The sequence below is a fragment of the Hippocampus bargibanti genome, linkage group LG07 (genome assembly GCF_051943395.1).
Source record: "Hippocampus bargibanti isolate YZ-2025 linkage group LG07, ASM5194339v1, whole genome shotgun sequence".
Lineage (NCBI taxonomy): Eukaryota > Metazoa > Chordata > Actinopteri > Syngnathiformes > Syngnathidae > Hippocampus > Hippocampus bargibanti.
In genome coordinates, this window is record NC_142740.1 from 17,407,888 (window position 1) to 17,427,180 (window position 19,293).

General features: G+C 48.2%; 1 protein-coding gene across 1 annotated transcript in view; it reads right to left on the reverse strand.

The window, feature by feature from the left end:
- The window catches only part of agbl4 (AGBL carboxypeptidase 4), a 332,043-nt gene that overhangs the window by 16,045 nt on the left and 296,705 nt on the right, over positions 1-19,293 (reverse strand). The window contains exon 10 of the mRNA XM_089000385.1: positions 358-510. Coding sequence (XP_088856511.1) covers positions 358-510 — 153 coding nt within the window. The remainder of the gene's footprint in view (positions 1-357; positions 511-19,293) is intronic.

Below are 19,293 nucleotides of genomic sequence, written 5' to 3' on the forward strand. Positions count from 1 at the left end.
TGTCTGTCTGTCTGTCTGTCTATCTGTTAATCTGTCTATCCATCCATCCATCCATCATCCGTCCGTCCGTCCATCCATCCATCCATCCATCCATCCATCCATCCATCCATCATCCGTCCGTCCGTCCGTCCGTCCATCCATCCATTTATTTATTTATTTATTTATTTATTTAATGTCTTTACCCATTAATCTCCGCAAATTCAGTACAGTATTAGTAACTCTTTTTCAAATTGAATTTTGTTTTCAGGACATTGCCCCTGTATCTCCACGTATTAAGAACCAGCAATGCGCTCGGACAGAAAGAATGATAAGAGAGGGCCCCTCTTTGTGTGTGCGTTTGCATGTGTCGGTACTCACAAAGGAGAAGTCGTGAGCATTGTTGCACAGCAGTCTGGGAAAGACGGCCTGTCTCTGGACGCGCTCCTCGTCTTCGAACACGTTGCCGTACATGAAGCCGTTCAGCATGGTGGAATGAGCATGGATGTCGATGTAGAACTCCAAGCTAACACTCTGATGTCGCGACATAATAGGGTGAGAGAAAGACATATGGGCAAACAGAAGAAAAGACAGCTCGTTAGAGCGGTGAGCAAAATATTTCCTGACACTATAAGCTTCCAACATGGAAAGTCCACAAAAGGAAGTACAAATAACATGGACATCAATTCAGTTATTCTTTAAGAAATTATTTTCTTCATTACATACTGTACCCCACCGTTTATTTTTCTTTCCCGTGATTCCGTTATATGGCCCGTTGAATTCAACAATGCAACAAGTGATGCCTGACACACACTGCGTGGTCCACTCAACGGCAACGTCTTACAATTTTTGTCTGCACGTGCGGTTTAAACACAAAAGTTGAAAAAGAATTGTAAAAATAAATGAGCACATTTGATCTTGAGATTTATTGTTTTTTTTTTAATATATTTGCAATGTAGGCGTTATATATGGGAATCATGAACGTGTGTGGATCATTTCATTTGAAAATCCACTCTGCCAAATGGACAAACATCCATTTGGAGAAAAGTGATGACTAAATTGGCACACAGAGTGATCACCACTCGCATTAAAATATTAAATATTAAACCGTATCACTTTTTCCCATCCGTCCATCTCTTTATCCATTGCATATTCTGTTCAAGATTAAAGACTGCAGCAGCCGATTGCCATCTGACTTTGGGCAAAAGGCAGACGACACCTCGGGGTGGTCACCAGTCAATCACAGGATACATTTTTAGACGAGACAAGCATTGGCTCTCCCGTTCTAACTACCATTGAGTGGGAAGTGAGCCCATAGTCTGGTAAGGGAACCATTCCATCATTCGTGGAGGACATTAATTCAGAGAAGTATTACTATGAGCCATAAACACTATCAGCAATTCTAGCCTACCGCAAATGAATTTGTTGTACTTGTGTACCATGAAATCATAAAAATGTATACCCAGTCGTTGATTGTCTCCTTTTTTGTCCATTTTCTTCCCTTTGGCAGCATTGCTTCTAGTTTGTGTTTTTGGACTATGATGATGGTGATGATGATGCCATGTTAATGGAATCTGGCCAGGATCAATCGTACTGTCTTAAAATATTTTCTTAGCAGGCCAATGTTAAACTACCGCATTTTCTGGTGAATAAGGTACACCCAAAAGGCTTGATTTTATTCTAAAAAATACCCTGCACCTTATAGGCCTGTGCGCTTTATATGTGAAGTATATGCGAAGAGCCACAACAGGTCTTTCAACTACTTTCAGCAGCCAATGAGTCCACACTCCCCGTAAAAGGAGTAGTGCGTAACCCCAGCCTCTACTGTAGCGCCTTATAATGTGGTGTGCCTTATATTTGGAGATCCACGTTGTATATTTACATATTATATTTGGAAAACACTTTTCATTCATTGAAGGTGCACCTTTTTTTATGGAAAACGTGAAAATACACCATTCATTGCAGGTGCGCCTTTTATGCTGATGCACCTTATACATCGGGAAATACGATGGCTTTCCATCAGCCTTTTTTGTCCTCTAACTGGATGGTTAGAAATAAAATTGTTACAGCCAGGTTTGAATAGCTAGTGAGGTCTTTACAGTGATCTAAACATACGTTTTTGATGGCAAAAATTGTGTGAAAAATAGACTCGGTCTCAGATGTACAGATACTTGAAAGATCAGTTTTTACGGGGAACTTTTCCAAAATGGCTAAACATCGTGTGGCATAAATTTTTGCAGTATAGATGATTTCTGTGGTGACGATAATGATCCAGATATCAGGTTCATGCCTTGCAATTGATTGATTGATTTAACATTTACATTAAAAGCCAGATGTAGTTATGAAACAGCTATGCCATATGCTATCAAACAATCCCAAGCTGGTAAAAACTGAGCTGCGTCTTAACCTGTTGGTGACAAGTGCCTGGGGTGCTGACTGACTTGCAAAGCCACCCATACTGTACACCTGTACCATTCTTCCTCATTCCCCGACCGCCGTCAACCTCCTTTCCCTCTCATTGCACATTCAGCAGCTCACTTTATTCCCCGTGTTTGTTGAGAGAGGGGTGCTGAAACGTAGCGAGGAAGGAGGGAAAAGGCAGAGAGGTGGAACAACGAAAACAGAGAAAACAAGGAGCAAAAACAGCACAGGGAGAAAGAAAGACAGCGGCGGGGAACCGGGCAGATATGGGGAGAGATGAAACAGAAGCGCAATAAGGCAAACATGGAAAGAAAAAGCATTGAGATGTGTGTGGAGGCATGCGGGGAGATTGACAGGGTCGAGAGACAGAAAGAGAGAGAGCCATGCGGCTCTTGGGCGGCCCGTGTGATGCAGAGCGGCCCTGCGTTTGAAATTCCGCTCACAGCCAAAGCAATTTCCTGGCGGTGGCTGTGCTGTCAGCTGCTTGGCTGGCTGGCGGTGAAATATGGTGGCTGGGAGTCGGCCACTCGCAGCCCCCGACAACCTGATGGATGGAGCCACAGAGGAGAATGGGAACGGCAGCAGGGGGAAGGGGCTCAGAAAGGGAGGAGGAACGGGGACAAGAAAAAAAAGGGTGAGGCGGAAAAAGGAGCGCAAGGCAATAGAAGTAGATGCACGGCGGAGGTAATATATCGAGATAAAAAGATGAGGGAGTCGGACCAGTAAAACAAGAGACCAAGGGTGGCATGGTGGGGTTGGGGTGGGTTCCAACCAAACAGGCCAAGTTCTTGAGGGTGGAAACCAGCCATCCATCCATCCATCCATCCATCTTCTGCCGCTTATCCGAGGTCGGGTCGCGGGGGCAGCAGCTTCAGTAGGTAAGCCCAGACTTCCCTCTCCCCAGCCACTTCTTCCAGCTCGTCCTGGTGGATCCCGAGGCGTTCCCATGCCAGCTGGGAGACATAGTCTCTCCAGCGTGTTCTGGGTCGTCCCCGGGGTCTCCTGCCAGTGGGGCATGCCCGGAACACCTCGCGAGGGAGACGTCCCGGGGGCATCCTAATCAGATGCCCGAGCCACCTCATCTGACTCCTCTCGATGTGGAGGAGAAGCGGCTCGACTTTGAGCCCCTCCCGGATGACCGAGCTTCTCACCTTATCTCTAAGGGAGAGCCCGGACACCCGACGGAGAAAGCTCATTTCGGCCGCTTGCATCCGGGATCTCGTTCTTTCGGACACAACCCATAGCTCGTGACCATAGATGAGGGTTGGGACGTAGATCGACCGGTAGATTGAGAGCTTTGCTTTTTGGCTCAGCTCCTTCTTCACCACGACAGATCGGTACAAAGTCCGCATCACGGCAGACGCCGCACCGATCCGCCTGTCGACCTCTCGATCCCTTTCACCCTCACTCGTGAACAAGACACCCAGATACTTAAACTCCTCCACTTGAGGCAAAATCTCCTCCCCGACCCGGAGAGGGCACTCCACCCTTTTCCGACTGAGAACCATTGTCTCAGATTTGGAGGTGCTGATTCTCATCCCAGCCGCTTCACATTCGGCTGCGAAACGCTCCAGCGAGAGTTGGAGAGCTCCACTTGAAGGCCCCAACAGTACAACATCATCTGCAAAAAGCAGAGATGCTATACTGAGGCTACCAAAACGGAAACCTTCAACGCTCCGGCTGCGCCTAGAAATTCTGTCCATAAAGGTTATGAACAGAATCGGTGACAAAGGGCAGCCTTGGCGGAGCCCAACCCTCACTGGAAACGGTTCCGACTTACTGCCGGCAATGCGAACCAGACTCTGACATCGGTCATATAGGGACCGAACGGCCCGTATCAGCCGCTCCTGTACCCCATACTCCCGAAGTACCCTCCACAGAACTCCACGAGGGACACGGTCAAACGCTTTCTCCAAGTCTACAAAACACATGGAGAGTGGTTGGGCGAATTCCCATGCGCCCTCGAGGACCCTGCTAAGGGTGTAGAGCTGGTCCACTGTTCCGCGGCTGGGACGAAAACCACACTGTTCCTCCTCAATCTGAGGCTCGACTTTCCGACGGACCCGCCCCTCTAGGACCCCTGAATAGACCTTTCCAGGGAGGCTGAGGAGTGTGATCCCTCTGTAGTTGGAACACACCCTCCGGTCCCCCTTTTTAAAAAGGGGGACCACCACCCCGGTCTGCCAATCCAGAGGCACTCTCCCCGATGACCACGCAATGTTGCAGAGGCGTGTCAGCCAGGACAGCCCCACAACATCCAGAGCCTTTAGGAACTCCGGTCGGATCTCATCCACCCCCGGGGCCTTGCCACCGAGGAGCTTTTTAACCACCTCGGTGACTTCAGTCACAAGGATCGGAGGGCCCACCTCGGAGTCCCCAGACACTGCTTCCTCCAAGGAAGGCGTGTTGGTGGAGTTGAGGAGGTCTTCGAAGTACTCTGCCCACCGGTTCACGACGTCTCGAGTCGAAGTCAGCAGCGCCCCACCCTCACTGTACACAGTGTTAGTGGTGCACTGCTTTCCCCTCCTGAGACGCCGGATGGTGGACCAGAATTTCCTCGAAGCGGTCCGGAAGTCGGCTTCCATGGCCTCACCGAACTCTTCCCATGCCCGTGTTTTTGCCTCGGCGACCACCGAGGCTGCATTTCGCTTGGCTAGTCGATACGTGTCAGCTGTCTCAGGAGTCCCACAGGCTATATAAGCCCGGTAGGACTCCGTCTTCAGCTTTACGGCATCCCTTACTACTGGTGTCCACCAGCGAGTACGGGGATTGCCTCCACGACAGGCACCAACCACCTTACGGCCGCAACTCTGATTTGCCGCCTCAGCAAGGGAGGTACGGAACATGGTCCATTCGGACTCAATGTCCCCCACCTCCCCCGGGACATGTGTATAGTTCTGCCGGAGGTGGGAGTTGAAACTCCTTCTGACAGGGGATTCTGCCAGACGTTCCCAACAAACCCTCACAACACGTTTGGGTCTTCCAGGTCGGACTGGCATCTTCCCCCACCAACGGAGCCTACTCACCACCAGGTGGTGATCAGTTGACAGCTCCGCCCCTCTCTTCACTCGAGTGTCCAAAACATGAGGCCGCAAATCCGATGATACAACTATAAAGTCAATCATCGAACTGCGACCAAGGGTGTCCTGGTGCCACGTGCACATATGGATACCCTTATGTTTGAATAAAGTGTTTGTTATAGACAATCCATGTTGAGCACAGAAGTCTAATAACAAGACACCACTCCTGTTCTGATCGGGGGGGCCATTCCTCCCAATCACGCCCTTCCAGGTCCCACTGTCATTGCCCACATGAGCATTGAAATCGCCCAGCAGAACAAGGGAGTCCCCAGGGGGAGCGCTCTCCAGCACACCCCCTAAGGTCTCCAAAAAGGATGGGTACACTGAACTGCTGTTTGGTGCATATGCACAGACAACAGTCAGAACCCGTCCCCCCACCTGAAGGCGGAGGGAAGCAACCCTTTCGTCTACTGGGGTGAATCCCAATGTACAGGCGGCGAGTCGGGGGGCAATAAGTATGCCGACACCCGCTCTACGCCTCTCACCGTGGGTAACTCCAGAGTGGAAGAGAGTCCAACCCCTCTCGAGAGGGCTGGTACCGGAACCCAGGCTGTGTGTGGAGGCAAGCCCAACTATGTCTAGTCGGAACTTTTCAACCTCGTGCACCAGCTCAGGCTCCTTCCCTGTAAGAGAGGTGACATTCCACGTCCCCAGAGCTAGCTTCTGCAGTCGAGGGTCGGATCGCCAGGGTCCCCGCCTTTGGCCGCTGCCCAGCTCACATTGCACCCGACCCCTCTGGCCCCTCCCATGGGTGGTGAGCCCTTGAGAAGGGGGACCTACGTTTCCTCTTCGGGCTGAGCCCCACCGGGCCCCATGGGTGTAGGCCCGGCCACCAGGCGCTCGCCAACGAGCCCCATCTCCAGGCCTGGCTCCAGAGAGAGGCCCCGGTGACCCGCGTCCGGGCAAGGGAAAACTGAATCCATTTATCTTTTTCATCATACGGGGTCTTCTGAGTCGTACTTTGTCTGGTCCCTCACCCAGGACCTGTTTGCCATGGGTGACCCTACCAGGGGCATGAAGCCCCAGACAACCTAGCTCCTAGGATCATTGGGACACACAAACCCCTCCACCACGGTAAGGTGACGACTCATGGAGGGGTGGAAACCAGCCAAATAATCATAATGGTTGCCCCTATGCCTTCGGGTTGCGAGGAGGAAGGCGAGACATAGATGGGAAGACAAGAAGGTGATACCGAATTGTACTTAGTACGTGTGGAACAGTAATATTATACAGTTTTAGGGTCACATTTTACTTCAGTTCAGTAATGACTGTTCAGAAAATCGATTCACGTCGCTGCTGTGGACTGCAAATTTCCCCATTGCGGGACGAATAAAGGTATTCTGATTCTGATTCTGATTCTGATATACCGTATTTTCTGGTGTATCAGGCGCACCCCCAATGAATTGTGTATTTTCAAAATGCTTCCATATGTAGGGCACACCTTCAATGAATCAAAAATATTCAAATATGATAAATAAATATATCAAAGTTTTGCACGCCACATTATAAGGCTGGAGGCTGGGGTTACGCATAACCTCTACAGTGGGAAAATGGAGTCGTCATATAAGCCGCATCCGCGTATGAGGCAAAGTGTCATCGATTGATGAAAATGAAAGCTTTTTGTGCACCTTATACGCCAGAAAATATGGTAGTTATACATTGTCTTGGATTTTTGACACATTGCTGTGATGATGTTAATCCAGCATGCGTTTCATTTCCTCAGCTAAGAAAGTCGAACGAAATAGTCATGCACTGTTGCTAAAATACAGCTAAATCTTTTGTGCTTTGCGGTCGTAAACAGATAATCTTTAGCGCATATTAAATAATGTGTTTTCGAGCAACATTTCATATTAAGGATATAAAGTGAAGCATCAACGTTTAAGCCACAAAAAAATTGTAAAATGTTCAAAGGCATGTTAGTTGCAAACTAGTTCAGGATAAAATCCATTTGTCCAAAGTGATATTCACATTCTTTTAAACATATCAGAGTGGACACAAATACCTCATTGCAGCCTTCATGAAAAATTGGAAAGATTTTCCTTTTTAGGTAAAACTTTTACATTTCCCTTTTTTTCTACTGTACTAGCTGTCGTGTTGTCAAATAAGGCACACGTGAGTCCAGCTGTGCGTTAACGTGGGTAACTCTTTATTTAGCCTCCAATGCTGTGCTTCTTCCCAGTCACTCCCCCTCCTGGTCCTTGGCGCCTCCTGCTGACGTCATCGCCCAGCGCCACTGATCTTGTCAACAATCACACCACATCTCCCCTTTCTAGAATCATTGGATAGACTACCAATGATTCAACAGACCTTGAGGATTATTCTGCCTCGTGGTTGAAAGGTCTGCTCGTCCCTCAGACTGTGACAAGGGATCGCATAGGAAAAACAAACATATTTGAGACAATCCATTTGAGAACAATAACTTGATGGTCCATCATAACTGATCCTCCTCTATGCTCTGTAATGGGCTGAACATTGTATGGACAAACAGAACAGCATGTACAAGTACATCTCAATATTCGGAATACACCCACCCCCGTTTTTTTTTTTTTTTTTTTTTTTTTTTTTAACGAACAACCCTGCAAGCAGAGCCTGAAAGTAGGGGGAAAATGGGTGAAAAAAAAAAGAAAATCACAAGTCCAACCTGGTTGGTTTCACCACGACTCTCCCAAACCTGGTCTTGGTAGTAGGAGTGGGTGGTGGTTCTGGAAGATTGTGCTGTAGTGGTCCCGCTGATGGACTTTCTGGATCGCTTCCCGAAGACTGCTCCGCTGCATCACAGCCACTCTGCTCAGGCGAGGACCTCATTGGGATGAGATGACGCCGGTTTCGTCTGATGGTCCCGTGAGGTCCCTCTACCAGATATGATCGTGGGGAAGCATGTCTTTCGATGATGGCTCCTTCCGCTCCTTGGTCCTTAATCCACACACACTGTCCCGGGTTGAGTCTGACGAGGTTCTGTGCACGATGTCGCGTGTTGTAGCGTTGTGCATCTTTTGTCCTCTTCTCATCTTCCTTCTGGATGATGGCTTCTCGGTCGGGGATGGCTGGGTTAAGCAGGACAGGAAGGATGGGAACCCTCGTGCGGAGTCTCCTCCCCATTAGAAGCTGAGCGGGGCTGTACCCGTTTTCAAGAGGGGTAGCCCTGTACGCAAGCAAGGCCAGATAGGGGTCATCTGCTTTTTTCAAGAGGCTTTTGATCGTTTGAACTGCACGTTCTGCCTCGGCATTGCCTTGAGGGTATCGTGGGCTACTTGTAATGTGGCGGAACCCATACGACTCCGCAAACTCTGTGAAGACTGTTCCGGAGAACTGAGGCCCTCCATCCGAAACCAAAAGGTCCGGGATCCCATGGCGTGCATATATTGATTTGAGGTGGCGGATTACCTCGTTCGATTTTGTGGAGGCCAACAGAGCTATTTCCACATACCTTGACATGTAGTCTACAACCAGCAAGTAGGTCTTGTTTCCGAGCATGAACAAATCTGCTCCTAGCTTTTCCCATGGTCTTCCTGGGTACGGTGATGGAATCATTGGCTCTCTGTGGTTCAGTCTCTCCTTGCAGCATGTTCGGCAGTTGAGAACCAACTCGTTCAGCTGTTGGCTTAGCCCAGGCCACCACACCGCCCGCTGCGCTCGTTCTCTACACTTTACCACGCCCTGGTGACCTTCATGCAGTTTAACGAGAACATCATTTCTCATGGTTGAAGGTATGACAATTCTCTGTCCCTTCAGTAGGATTCCGTCGTGGACTGTGAGGTCGGCTGCGAAACGCTCCAGCGAGAGTTGGAGAGCTCCACTTGAAGGCCCCAACAGTACAACATCATCTGCAAAAAGCAGAGATGCTATACTGAGGCTACCAAAACGGAAACCTTCAACGCTCCGGCTGCGCCTAGAAATTCTGTCCATAAAGGTTATGAACAGAATCGGTGACAAAGGGCAGCCTTGGCGGAGCCCAACCCTCACTGGAAACGGTTCCGACTTACTGCCGGCAATGCGAACCAGACTCTGACATCGGTCATATAGGGACCGAACGGCCCGTATCAGCCGCTCCTGTACCCCATACTCCCGAAGTACCCTCCACAGAACTCCACGAGGGACACGGTCAAACGCTTTCTCCAAGTCTACAAAACACATGGAGAGTGGTTGGGCGAATTCCCATGCGCCCTCGAGGACCCTGCTAAGGGTGTAGAGCTGGTCCACTGTTCCGCGGCTGGGACGAAAACCACACTGTTCCTCCTCAATCTGAGGCTCGACTTTCCGACGGACCCGCCCCTCTAGGACCCCTGAATAGACCTTTCCAGGGAGGCTGAGGAGTGTGATCCCTCTGTAGTTGGAACACACCCTCCGGTCCCCCTTTTTAAAAAGGGGGACCACCACCCCGGTCTGCCAATCCAGAGGCACTCTCCCCGATGACCACGCAATGTTGCAGAGGCGTGTCAGCCAGGACAGCCCCACAACATCCAGAGCCTTTAGGAACTCCGGTCGGATCTCATCCACCCCCGGGGCCTTGCCACCGAGGAGCTTTTTAACCACCTCGGTGACTTCAGTCACAAGGATCGGAGGGCCCACCTCGGAGTCCCCAGACACTGCTTCCTCCAAGGAAGGCGTGTTGGTGGAGTTGAGGAGGTCTTCGAAGTACTCTGCCCACCGGTTCACGACGTCTCGAGTCGAAGTCAGCAGCGCCCCACCCTCACTGTACACAGTGTTAGTGGTGCACTGCTTTCCCCTCCTGAGACGCCGGATGGTGGACCAGAATTTCCTCGAAGCGGTCCGGAAGTCGGCTTCCATGGCCTCACCGAACTCTTCCCATGCCCGTGTTTTTGCCTCGGCGACCACCGAGGCTGCATTTCGCTTGGCTAGTCGATACGTGTCAGCTGTCTCAGGAGTCCCACAGGCTATATAAGCCCGGTAGGACTCCGTCTTCAGCTTTACGGCATCCCTTACTACTGGTGTCCACCAGCGAGTACGGGGATTGCCTCCACGACAGGCACCAACCACCTTACGGCCGCAACTCTGATTTGCCGCCTCAGCAAGGGAGGTACGGAACATGGTCCATTCGGACTCAATGTCCCCCACCTCCCCCGGGACATGTGTATAGTTCTGCCGGAGGTGGGAGTTGAAACTCCTTCTGACAGGGGATTCTGCCAGACGTTCCCAACAAACCCTCACAACACGTTTGGGTCTTCCAGGTCGGACTGGCATCTTCCCCCACCAACGGAGCCTACTCACCACCAGGTGGTGATCAGTTGACAGCTCCGCCCCTCTCTTCACTCGAGTGTCCAAAACATGAGGCCGCAAATCCGATGATACAACTATAAAGTCAATCATCGCAGCAAGTAGGCTTGTTTCCGAGCATGAACAAACCAGCTCCTACTGTTCCATGGTTCCTGGGTACGGTGATGGCACATTGGCTCTCTGGGTCGTCCTCCTTGCAGCATGTTCGGCAGTTGAGAACCAACTCGTTCAGCTGTTGGCTTAGCCCAGGCCACCACACCGCCCGCTGCGCTCGTTCTCTACACTTTACCACGCCCTGGTGACCTTCATGCAGTTTAACGAGAACATCATTTCTCATGGTTGAAGGTATGACAATTCTCTGTCCCTTCAGTAGGATTCCGTCGTGGACTGTGAGGAATGCCTGCTCTGCTCTGTACAGCCGAGTGCCGGTTCATTGGGGCCTTGTTCAGGCCAGCCTTCTTTGCACAACTGCATCACACGTGCACACACGCTGTCCCTCTGCAGCTGCTCTCTCAGCCTTTCGAGGTAATTGGTGGTTGCCGGGAGGTTCTCCATCACCATGTCGATGTAGATGTTCGTATCTTCGAGCAATTCTTTGTCATCTGGTGTCGCCTCCTTCTCCACTGGAGCTCGAGACAGTGTGTCAGCTGTCAACAGGCTTTTTCCTGGGACGTGAGAGATGGAGTAATGGTAGCGCATGAGTCGCATTCTGAAGCGTTGTATCCGTGGAGGTAATGTATCCAGGGCTTGGGACCCCAGGAGACTCAGGAGAGGTTTGTGGTCCGTCTCCATCAAGAAATGCTTCCCGATGAGAAAGTTACGAAACCTCTCGCAGGCCCAGGTCAGCCCCAGAGCCTCCTTCTCCACTTGAGCATATCTCTGCTCCGTAGATGTGAGCGAGCGTGACACGTAAGCTATTGGTCTCCATTCTTCCTCCCACTTTTGGAGAAGAACTCCGCCCAACCCGTACGACGACGCATCTGCAGAGACTTTACTTTCTCTGTTGGGATCAAACATGGCCAGCACCGGTGTGGACGTCAGCGCGTCTTTAAATCTTGAAAGGCTCGTGCCTGGTCGACGCCCCGACCCCAGCAGTTCCGTTTGGACAGGAGGTCTCGGAGAGGCTTGTCTCGATCTGCCAACCCCGGCACAAACCTCCCCAGTTGGTTCATCATTCCCAGAAAACTTCTCAACTCTGTTAGATTTGTTGGTTCCGGCATCATCCTTACCGCCTCAGTTTTAGCTGGGTCTGGCCTGATGCCGCTGTCTGAGATCACATGGCCTAGAAATGTCACCTCTGACTTTGACAGTTCACATTTTTCCACATTGAGAGTGATGCCTGCCTCCTGGATTTTCTCCAAGGTAGCATGCAGGCGGGCATCGTGCTCCTCCTGCGTCCTGCCCCATATGAGCACATCATCCATGAGGCAAACAACACCGTCCAGCCCTTCTGTAACCTCTGTTACCATTCTGTTTTGAAAGTGTTCAGGGCGGAGGCTATCCCAAAAGGTAGCCTCTTGAATTTGCCGCCTCAGCAAGGGAGGTACGGAACATGGTCCATTCGGACTCAATGTCCCCCACCTCCCCCGGGACATGTGTATAGTTCTGCCGGAGGTGGGAGTTGAAACTCCTTCTGACAGGGGATTCTGCCAGACGTTCCCAACAAACCCTCACAACACGTTTGGGTCTTCCAGGTCGGACTGGCATCTTCCCCCACCAACGGAGCCTACTCACCACCAGGTGGTGATCAGTTGACAGCTCCGCCCCTCTCTTCACTCGAGTGTCCAAAACATGAGGCCGCAAATCCGATGATACAACTATAAAGTCAATCATCGAACTGCGACCAAGGGTGTCCTGGTGCCACGTGCACATATGGATACCCTTATGTTTGAATAAAGTGTTTGTTATAGACAATCCATGTTGAGCACAGAAGTCTAATAACAAGACACCACTCCTGTTCTGATCGGGGGGGCCATTCCTCCCAATCACGCCCTTCCAGGTCCCACTGTCATTGCCCACATGAGCATTGAAATCGCCCAGCAGAACAAGGGAGTCCCCAGGGGGAGCGCTCTCCAGCACACCCCCTAAGGTCTCCAAAAAGGATGGGTACACTGAACTGCTGTTTGGTGCATATGCACAGACAACAGTCAGAACCCGTCCCCCCACCTGAAGGCGGAGGGAAGCAACCCTTTCGTCTACTGGGGTGAATCCCAATGTACAGGCGGCGAGTCGGGGGGCAATAAGTATGCCGACACCCGCTCTACGCCTCTCACCGTGGGTAACTCCAGAGTGGAAGAGAGTCCAACCCCTCTCGAGAGGGCTGGTACCGGAACCCAGGCTGTGTGTGGAGGCAAGCCCAACTATGTCTAGTCGGAACTTTTCAACCTCGTGCACCAGCTCAGGCTCCTTCCCTGTAAGAGAGGTGACATTCCACGTCCCCAGAGCTAGCTTCTGCAGTCGAGGGTCGGATAGCCAGGGTCCCCGCCTTTGGCCGCTGCCCAGCTCACATTGCACCCGACCCCTCTGGCCCCTCCCATGGGTGGTGAGCCCTTGAGAAGGGGGACCTACGTTTCCTCTTCGGGCTGAGCCCCACCGGGCCCCATGGGTGTAGGCCCGGCCACCAGGCGCTCGCCAACGAGCCCCATCTCCAGGCCTGGCTCCAGAGAGAGGCCCCGGTGACCCGCGTCCGGGCAAGGGAAAACTGAATCCATTTATCTTTTTCATCATACGGGGTCTTCTGAGTCGTACTTTGTCTGGTCCCTCACCCAGGACCTGTTTGCCATGGGTGACCCTACCAGGGGCATGAAGCCCCAGACAACCTAGCTCCTAGGATCATTGGGACACACAAACCCCTCCACCACGGTAAGGTGACGACTCATGGAGGGGTGGAAACCAGCCAAATAATCATAATGGTTGCCCCTATGCCTTAGGGTTGCGAGGAGGAAGGCGAGACATAGATGGGAAGACAAGAAGGTGATACCAAATTGTACTTAGTACGTGTGGAACAGTAATATTATACAGTTTTAGGGTCACATTTTACTTCAGTTCAGTAATGACTGTTCAGAAAATCGATTCACGTCGCTGCTGTGGACTGCAAATTTCCCCATTGCGGGACGAATAAAGGTATTCTGATTCTGATTCTGATTCTGATATACCGTATTTTCTGGTGTATCAGGCGCACCCCCAATGAATTGTGTATTTTCAAAATGCTTCCATATGTAGGGCACACCTTCAATGAATCAAAAATATTCAAATATGATAAATAAATATATCAAAGTTTTGCACGCCACATTATAAGGCACTACAGTGGAGGCTGGGGTTACGCATAACCTCTACAGTGGGAAATGGAGTCGTCATATAAGCCGCATCCGCGTATGAGGCAAAGTGTCATCGATTGATGAAAATGAAAGCTTTTTGTGCACCTTATACGCCAGAAAATATGGTAGTTATACATTGTCTTGGATTTTTGACACATTGCTGTGATGATGTTAATCCAGCATGCGTTTCATTTCCTCAGCTAAGAAAGTCATCGAACGAAATAGTCATGCACTGTTGCTAAAATACAGCTAAATCTTTTGTGCTTTGCGGTCGTAAACAGATAATCTTTAGCGCATATTAAATAATGTGTTTTCGAGCAACATTTCATATTAAGGATATAAAGTGAAGCATCAACGTTTAAGCCACAAAAAATTTGTAAAATGTTCAAAGGCATGTTAGTTGCAAACTAGTTCAGGATAAAATCCATTTGTCCAAAGTGATATTCACATTCTTTTAAACATATCAGAGTGGACACAAATACCTCATTGCAGCCTTCATGAAAAATTGGAAAGATTTTCCTTTTTATGTAAAACTTTTACATTTCCCTTTTTTTCTACTGTACTAGCTAGCTAAGCTAACCTGTGTAGTAAAAAAGCCTTGATACACTGCCTCGAATTGATTGATTGATTAAGATCATTAATCATTAATTTAATGATCATTAGCCAGCTAAACATTCACATATATGTGGCTCTCAAATGACACGCTTCACACTAAGCTCACAGATATGTCACACAGGGATTCGATGGACAAATATTTAAAGCATGGATGGTCCGGATGCACTGTACATGTCATCCCCTGACTTTGACAGCGCTGGTGTTATGTTATACTCGCTAACACCCTGGACTTGTGTTTCTCCCACTTTTACTTGGAAGTTCAGCTCTCCCGTTGACAGCCTCTGGGTTTTTGCGTCATGTCTTCGCTATCTGTAGTGTTCTTTGACCCTAAACCATCACTGTGCTCGAGCCATCAGGAAATGGATTTCTTCAAGCATGAATATCAAGCGTGTATTTAGGTCATTGTCTATGCTAAGGCGCATAGTGACAAAATGATGGTTCCGGGCCACCGAAGAGCAAATATATGTCTTGCCATTAGAGCATGAAAGGCCCCCTGGATCAAAACATACAAGGAAAAAAAAGAGAAGATGTTCTGTTTCATATTTTTCCCTTTCTTTGTTATGTTTTTTTGACAAATTGCAATTAATTCAGAGCAGGTTTGTCCCCAGATTGAAATCTCCTTCACAATATCCCATGAAGGACAGTTATAATGCCTTGGTCACATAAATAACAGCCCACCACAGTCACATCCAAGCTTACGACAATGCGCGGGCTAATGCACTGTCAATCAAACGGAGACAGTCGAGCAGGCCGCCTACCGTGATTGATGCTTCAATTAGCAACCCGCTCTGACCTACAGAATTGTTCATTTGAAATTGTAATTAAGCAATTAGGGGCAATTAAGAAACAGACACTGCTGAATGAAAGTCAAAAAACAATTTGAGCGATTGAGCAAGAGGAGCGGCGAGGGAGCGAGCGGTCCAAATGAACGCTCTCCAAGAGGACACAAACAAAATCTGAGCGCTAAAAACAACTACAGGGAAAAAAACAAAACGCTCCACTTATGATGAACTTGCGGTGGTCGTAAACAGTTTTGTGTAAATCCAAGAAGGTCAAACGAATTAATTTGGTTTTACAAGTACTTATCTGCTGAATGTTAATTAGAGTAGGGTGTGGGGGTGCGGTGAGAGCCATAAATGCCCAGTTTATCCTTACATGGGGAAAGGGGGGGAAAGAGCTGATTGAAGCAGGATTACAAGATCGGGAATAAACCCTTTTGCATCAACAGACTACCTTTTGGAAGCCAAGGGAAAGTTCCGCTTGTTCGGAAGGAAAAGAAGCAAAGATAATCACATTTGCTATATAAGCTTTCATATTAACATTTAAATATGGACGGCATTGCCTGTGGGAGGTTTGACAAGTGTGATGGCCAAAGATTGCTTTTGGAGTGAGCAATCCATTCATCCATTCACAGTTGTGCTTGTGGCCTGGGGAATGTCTCGGTTGAATTTGGGGGAAAGGCAGCACACACGCATAGAACAGGGGTCGGGAACTTTCTTGACTAAGAGAGCCATAAAAGTAAAATATTTAGAAACGTTTTTCAGTGACAGCCACACACACGCACACACACACACACACACACACACACACACACACACACACACACACACACACACACACACACGCACACACGCACGCACACACGCACGCACGCACGCACGCACGCACACACACACACACACACACACACACACACACACACACACACACACACACACACACACACACGCACACGCGCAAATGCAAACACGTACGCACGTACGGCCACTTTTCAACAAAATGTCAGGATGTATTATTTAAAATAACTTTGTGATAGTATTCACCGTTAACATGAATGGTTTACCGTTCCTCATGATTGGTAAATTCCAGCCAAACGATCGGACTGAAAGTCAACTTGCCGGGTCCATAGGCGAAGTTACTGCTAGCTAGGCTGCACACGGCATTAGATTCCACACTTGCTATCTGAAGAATAGAACTATAGAAGTATAGAAGTAAGAAGTTCTATAGTACGTTAACATGGGGCCACTGACATTCGACTGTTTCATCGATGTTATTGTTTCATTGCAAATTAGACTTGCTAATCCTGTGGTGCATTCAACCTGGAGCATACTCGTCATTTTTTTTACTCGTCGGGATCATTTAAAGGGGCGTTTACCTGTTTCGACATGATGGCCAGTATCATCCAATCAAAAGTGCGCTTTCTGCCACCCTAGGTCAGTGTCATCCAATCAAAATTGCGCTTTCCGCCAAATGCAGCCCCAACAGGAAAAAGCGAGAATATGTATTTAGTTTTATCGGCGAGCCATACGCAATCATCAAAAGAGCCATATATGGCTCGCGAGCCATAGGTTCCCAACTCCTGCGCTAGAATGTACATATAACACAGAACAGCTCTCAACTGGTTGGAATTTTATCATGCTAGCTGTGTTGTAAATAGACACGAAATATGTAAACAATATTTCCCAAGAAGAAAACAAGAAGGAATTTAGGAAGGTGTCACCATAGCAAGTCACCCACATGATACTCTAAACCGTATTTTCCGGACTACATGTGCCAATTTGTTTTCATACTTTGGCCAATGGTGTGATTTTTACTCTGGGGTGACTTTTGTGTGAAATTATTAACACATTATGATATCATTTCACATATTCTCATCTGGAAAAAACAGTATTTGGCAACCCAAACACCTGCGTCCAACAATAATGGTGTTACACACTGAGCCATATAGCCACCACCAAAGTCTTCTAAGAATCCTTTAAATGTGGATAACCCATCTCAATTTACAAAATATTCAAACTCAGTAATTTCTTCCAGAATCAATTAAGTAGAGACGCCACTGATATTTGTTGTCGCTTGACAATGTCATGACAACACAGACTGACGTCCTTTGAAACATAAACAGGATTTGTCATGAAAAAAAAAAAAAAATAGAATTTCTATTCATTTCAAATTGGCGCAACAAACAATTTACTTTTTGTTTCGAGGGAATTGCGGTAAATATGATGGATGGATGGATGAATGCATGGATGCATGGATTTCATTATTCACAAAACAAGGTAAGAGTATCTAAATCCCAAACTATTATTTTTTAAACACCTTACCTGTATAGTTCTATCCCTGGCTCTCGATTCTAACTCATTAGCCAATCTGATTACTTCTAATGTTCTATCGCTCGCTTTGGTTTACCTCTTATGGATGACGAAGCCTACGTGGCCTAAGAAGTCTGTTATATGCATGGTCAAAATTAAACCTTAAACCATCATGGCGATTTAGTGAAGGGTTTTGCAGTTTTGCAAAAATTGCTTCTTTTACTCCTCTTTCAAACCCTTGGTTTGAACGTTCGGTTCAAAAGAGGAGTAAAAGAAGCATTTTTTTAGCCGATCTGATTAAAAGATTGGCTAATGAGGTGAATCCAGTGCCAGGGATAGAACTATATAGGTAATCGGAGTGGAGAGGTAATCACATTGGCTAATGAGGTTAAATCAGAGCTAGGGATAGAACAATAGTAACCAGATTGGCTTCAGGGAGTTCCCCAACTGCTCCCTCAACCTTAAAGCAGGGACCTATCAGAGCAGAGGTCTGGCACAACCACCTCTGTACTTGAGGGATATTGGGCCAGGGTACCAGCACATATTTAGTTTGCTGACGAAGCTCTTTGGATGAGGAGCGAAACGTCCGACACCTTCACAGAGATACAGTTGACGGCTGAAGAAACCTTTACCTCTGTTTGCTCATGTTATTAAACAGCATTTTGCCAAATGATTTTATCCCCCAAATCATTCTATATACTGGTATATAGTATTTTAGCAGGTATTTGAAAGTTCCCAGACAACTTCCAACTCGGATAAAGAACAACAAACGCACAAAAAGAAGAGATGGGAAGAATCCATCACCTTCGCATCCATGTAATATTCCATGGAGCACCTTATGGGTTCCAGGAACAAATGGCGAGAAGCGGGCCACATGGTCAGTGACCATCTAACGATGTCACAATGACAGAACACAGCAGATGGCGCGACCCGCTTCAGGGGTGTGAGTAAATGATACAAAACCTTTCTCTTCCGTCTGTTTCCATCACCCCCACCCCTCCTTCAATGTCAGTGTGAATCCTACTCTCATATTGATGACGGCATTTATCCATTTATGAACGGAGAGGTGACATGTAATCAGCCTGAACGGGTGTAGATCGTGTCAGAGCCTCATGACACTCCACGTTTGTGTACAGGTAGGAGAGTGAAGATTAGACAGTAAGTGATGACGGAACACCGAAACGAGGTAGCGAAATTGAGTCCATACTCATTCAATGCCAGACGGGCAAAAGTGTGTCCACTCCAGTGCCATGGTTTTTTGCCATCGTGACTCGAATACCAAGACCTACAGAATATTGAGTTTTAGGACTACATAAACATTCAATGAAGCGTTAGAAACCTTAGAATCTCTTCTTTCATCACAAAAAAATAGTTAATTCCTAAATCATATAGGTCTTGAAATGTGGGTGGCTGTCCAAAATACAATGCAATACATACATATTGGTTTATATAGCGCTTTAACAACATCTGAAGCTGTAACAAAGCGCTAACATGGAAAAAAGTGACATTATGCCCCCTTGTGGAAGGAAAAAACATTGCCAGAGGCCATGGCCAGTGCTT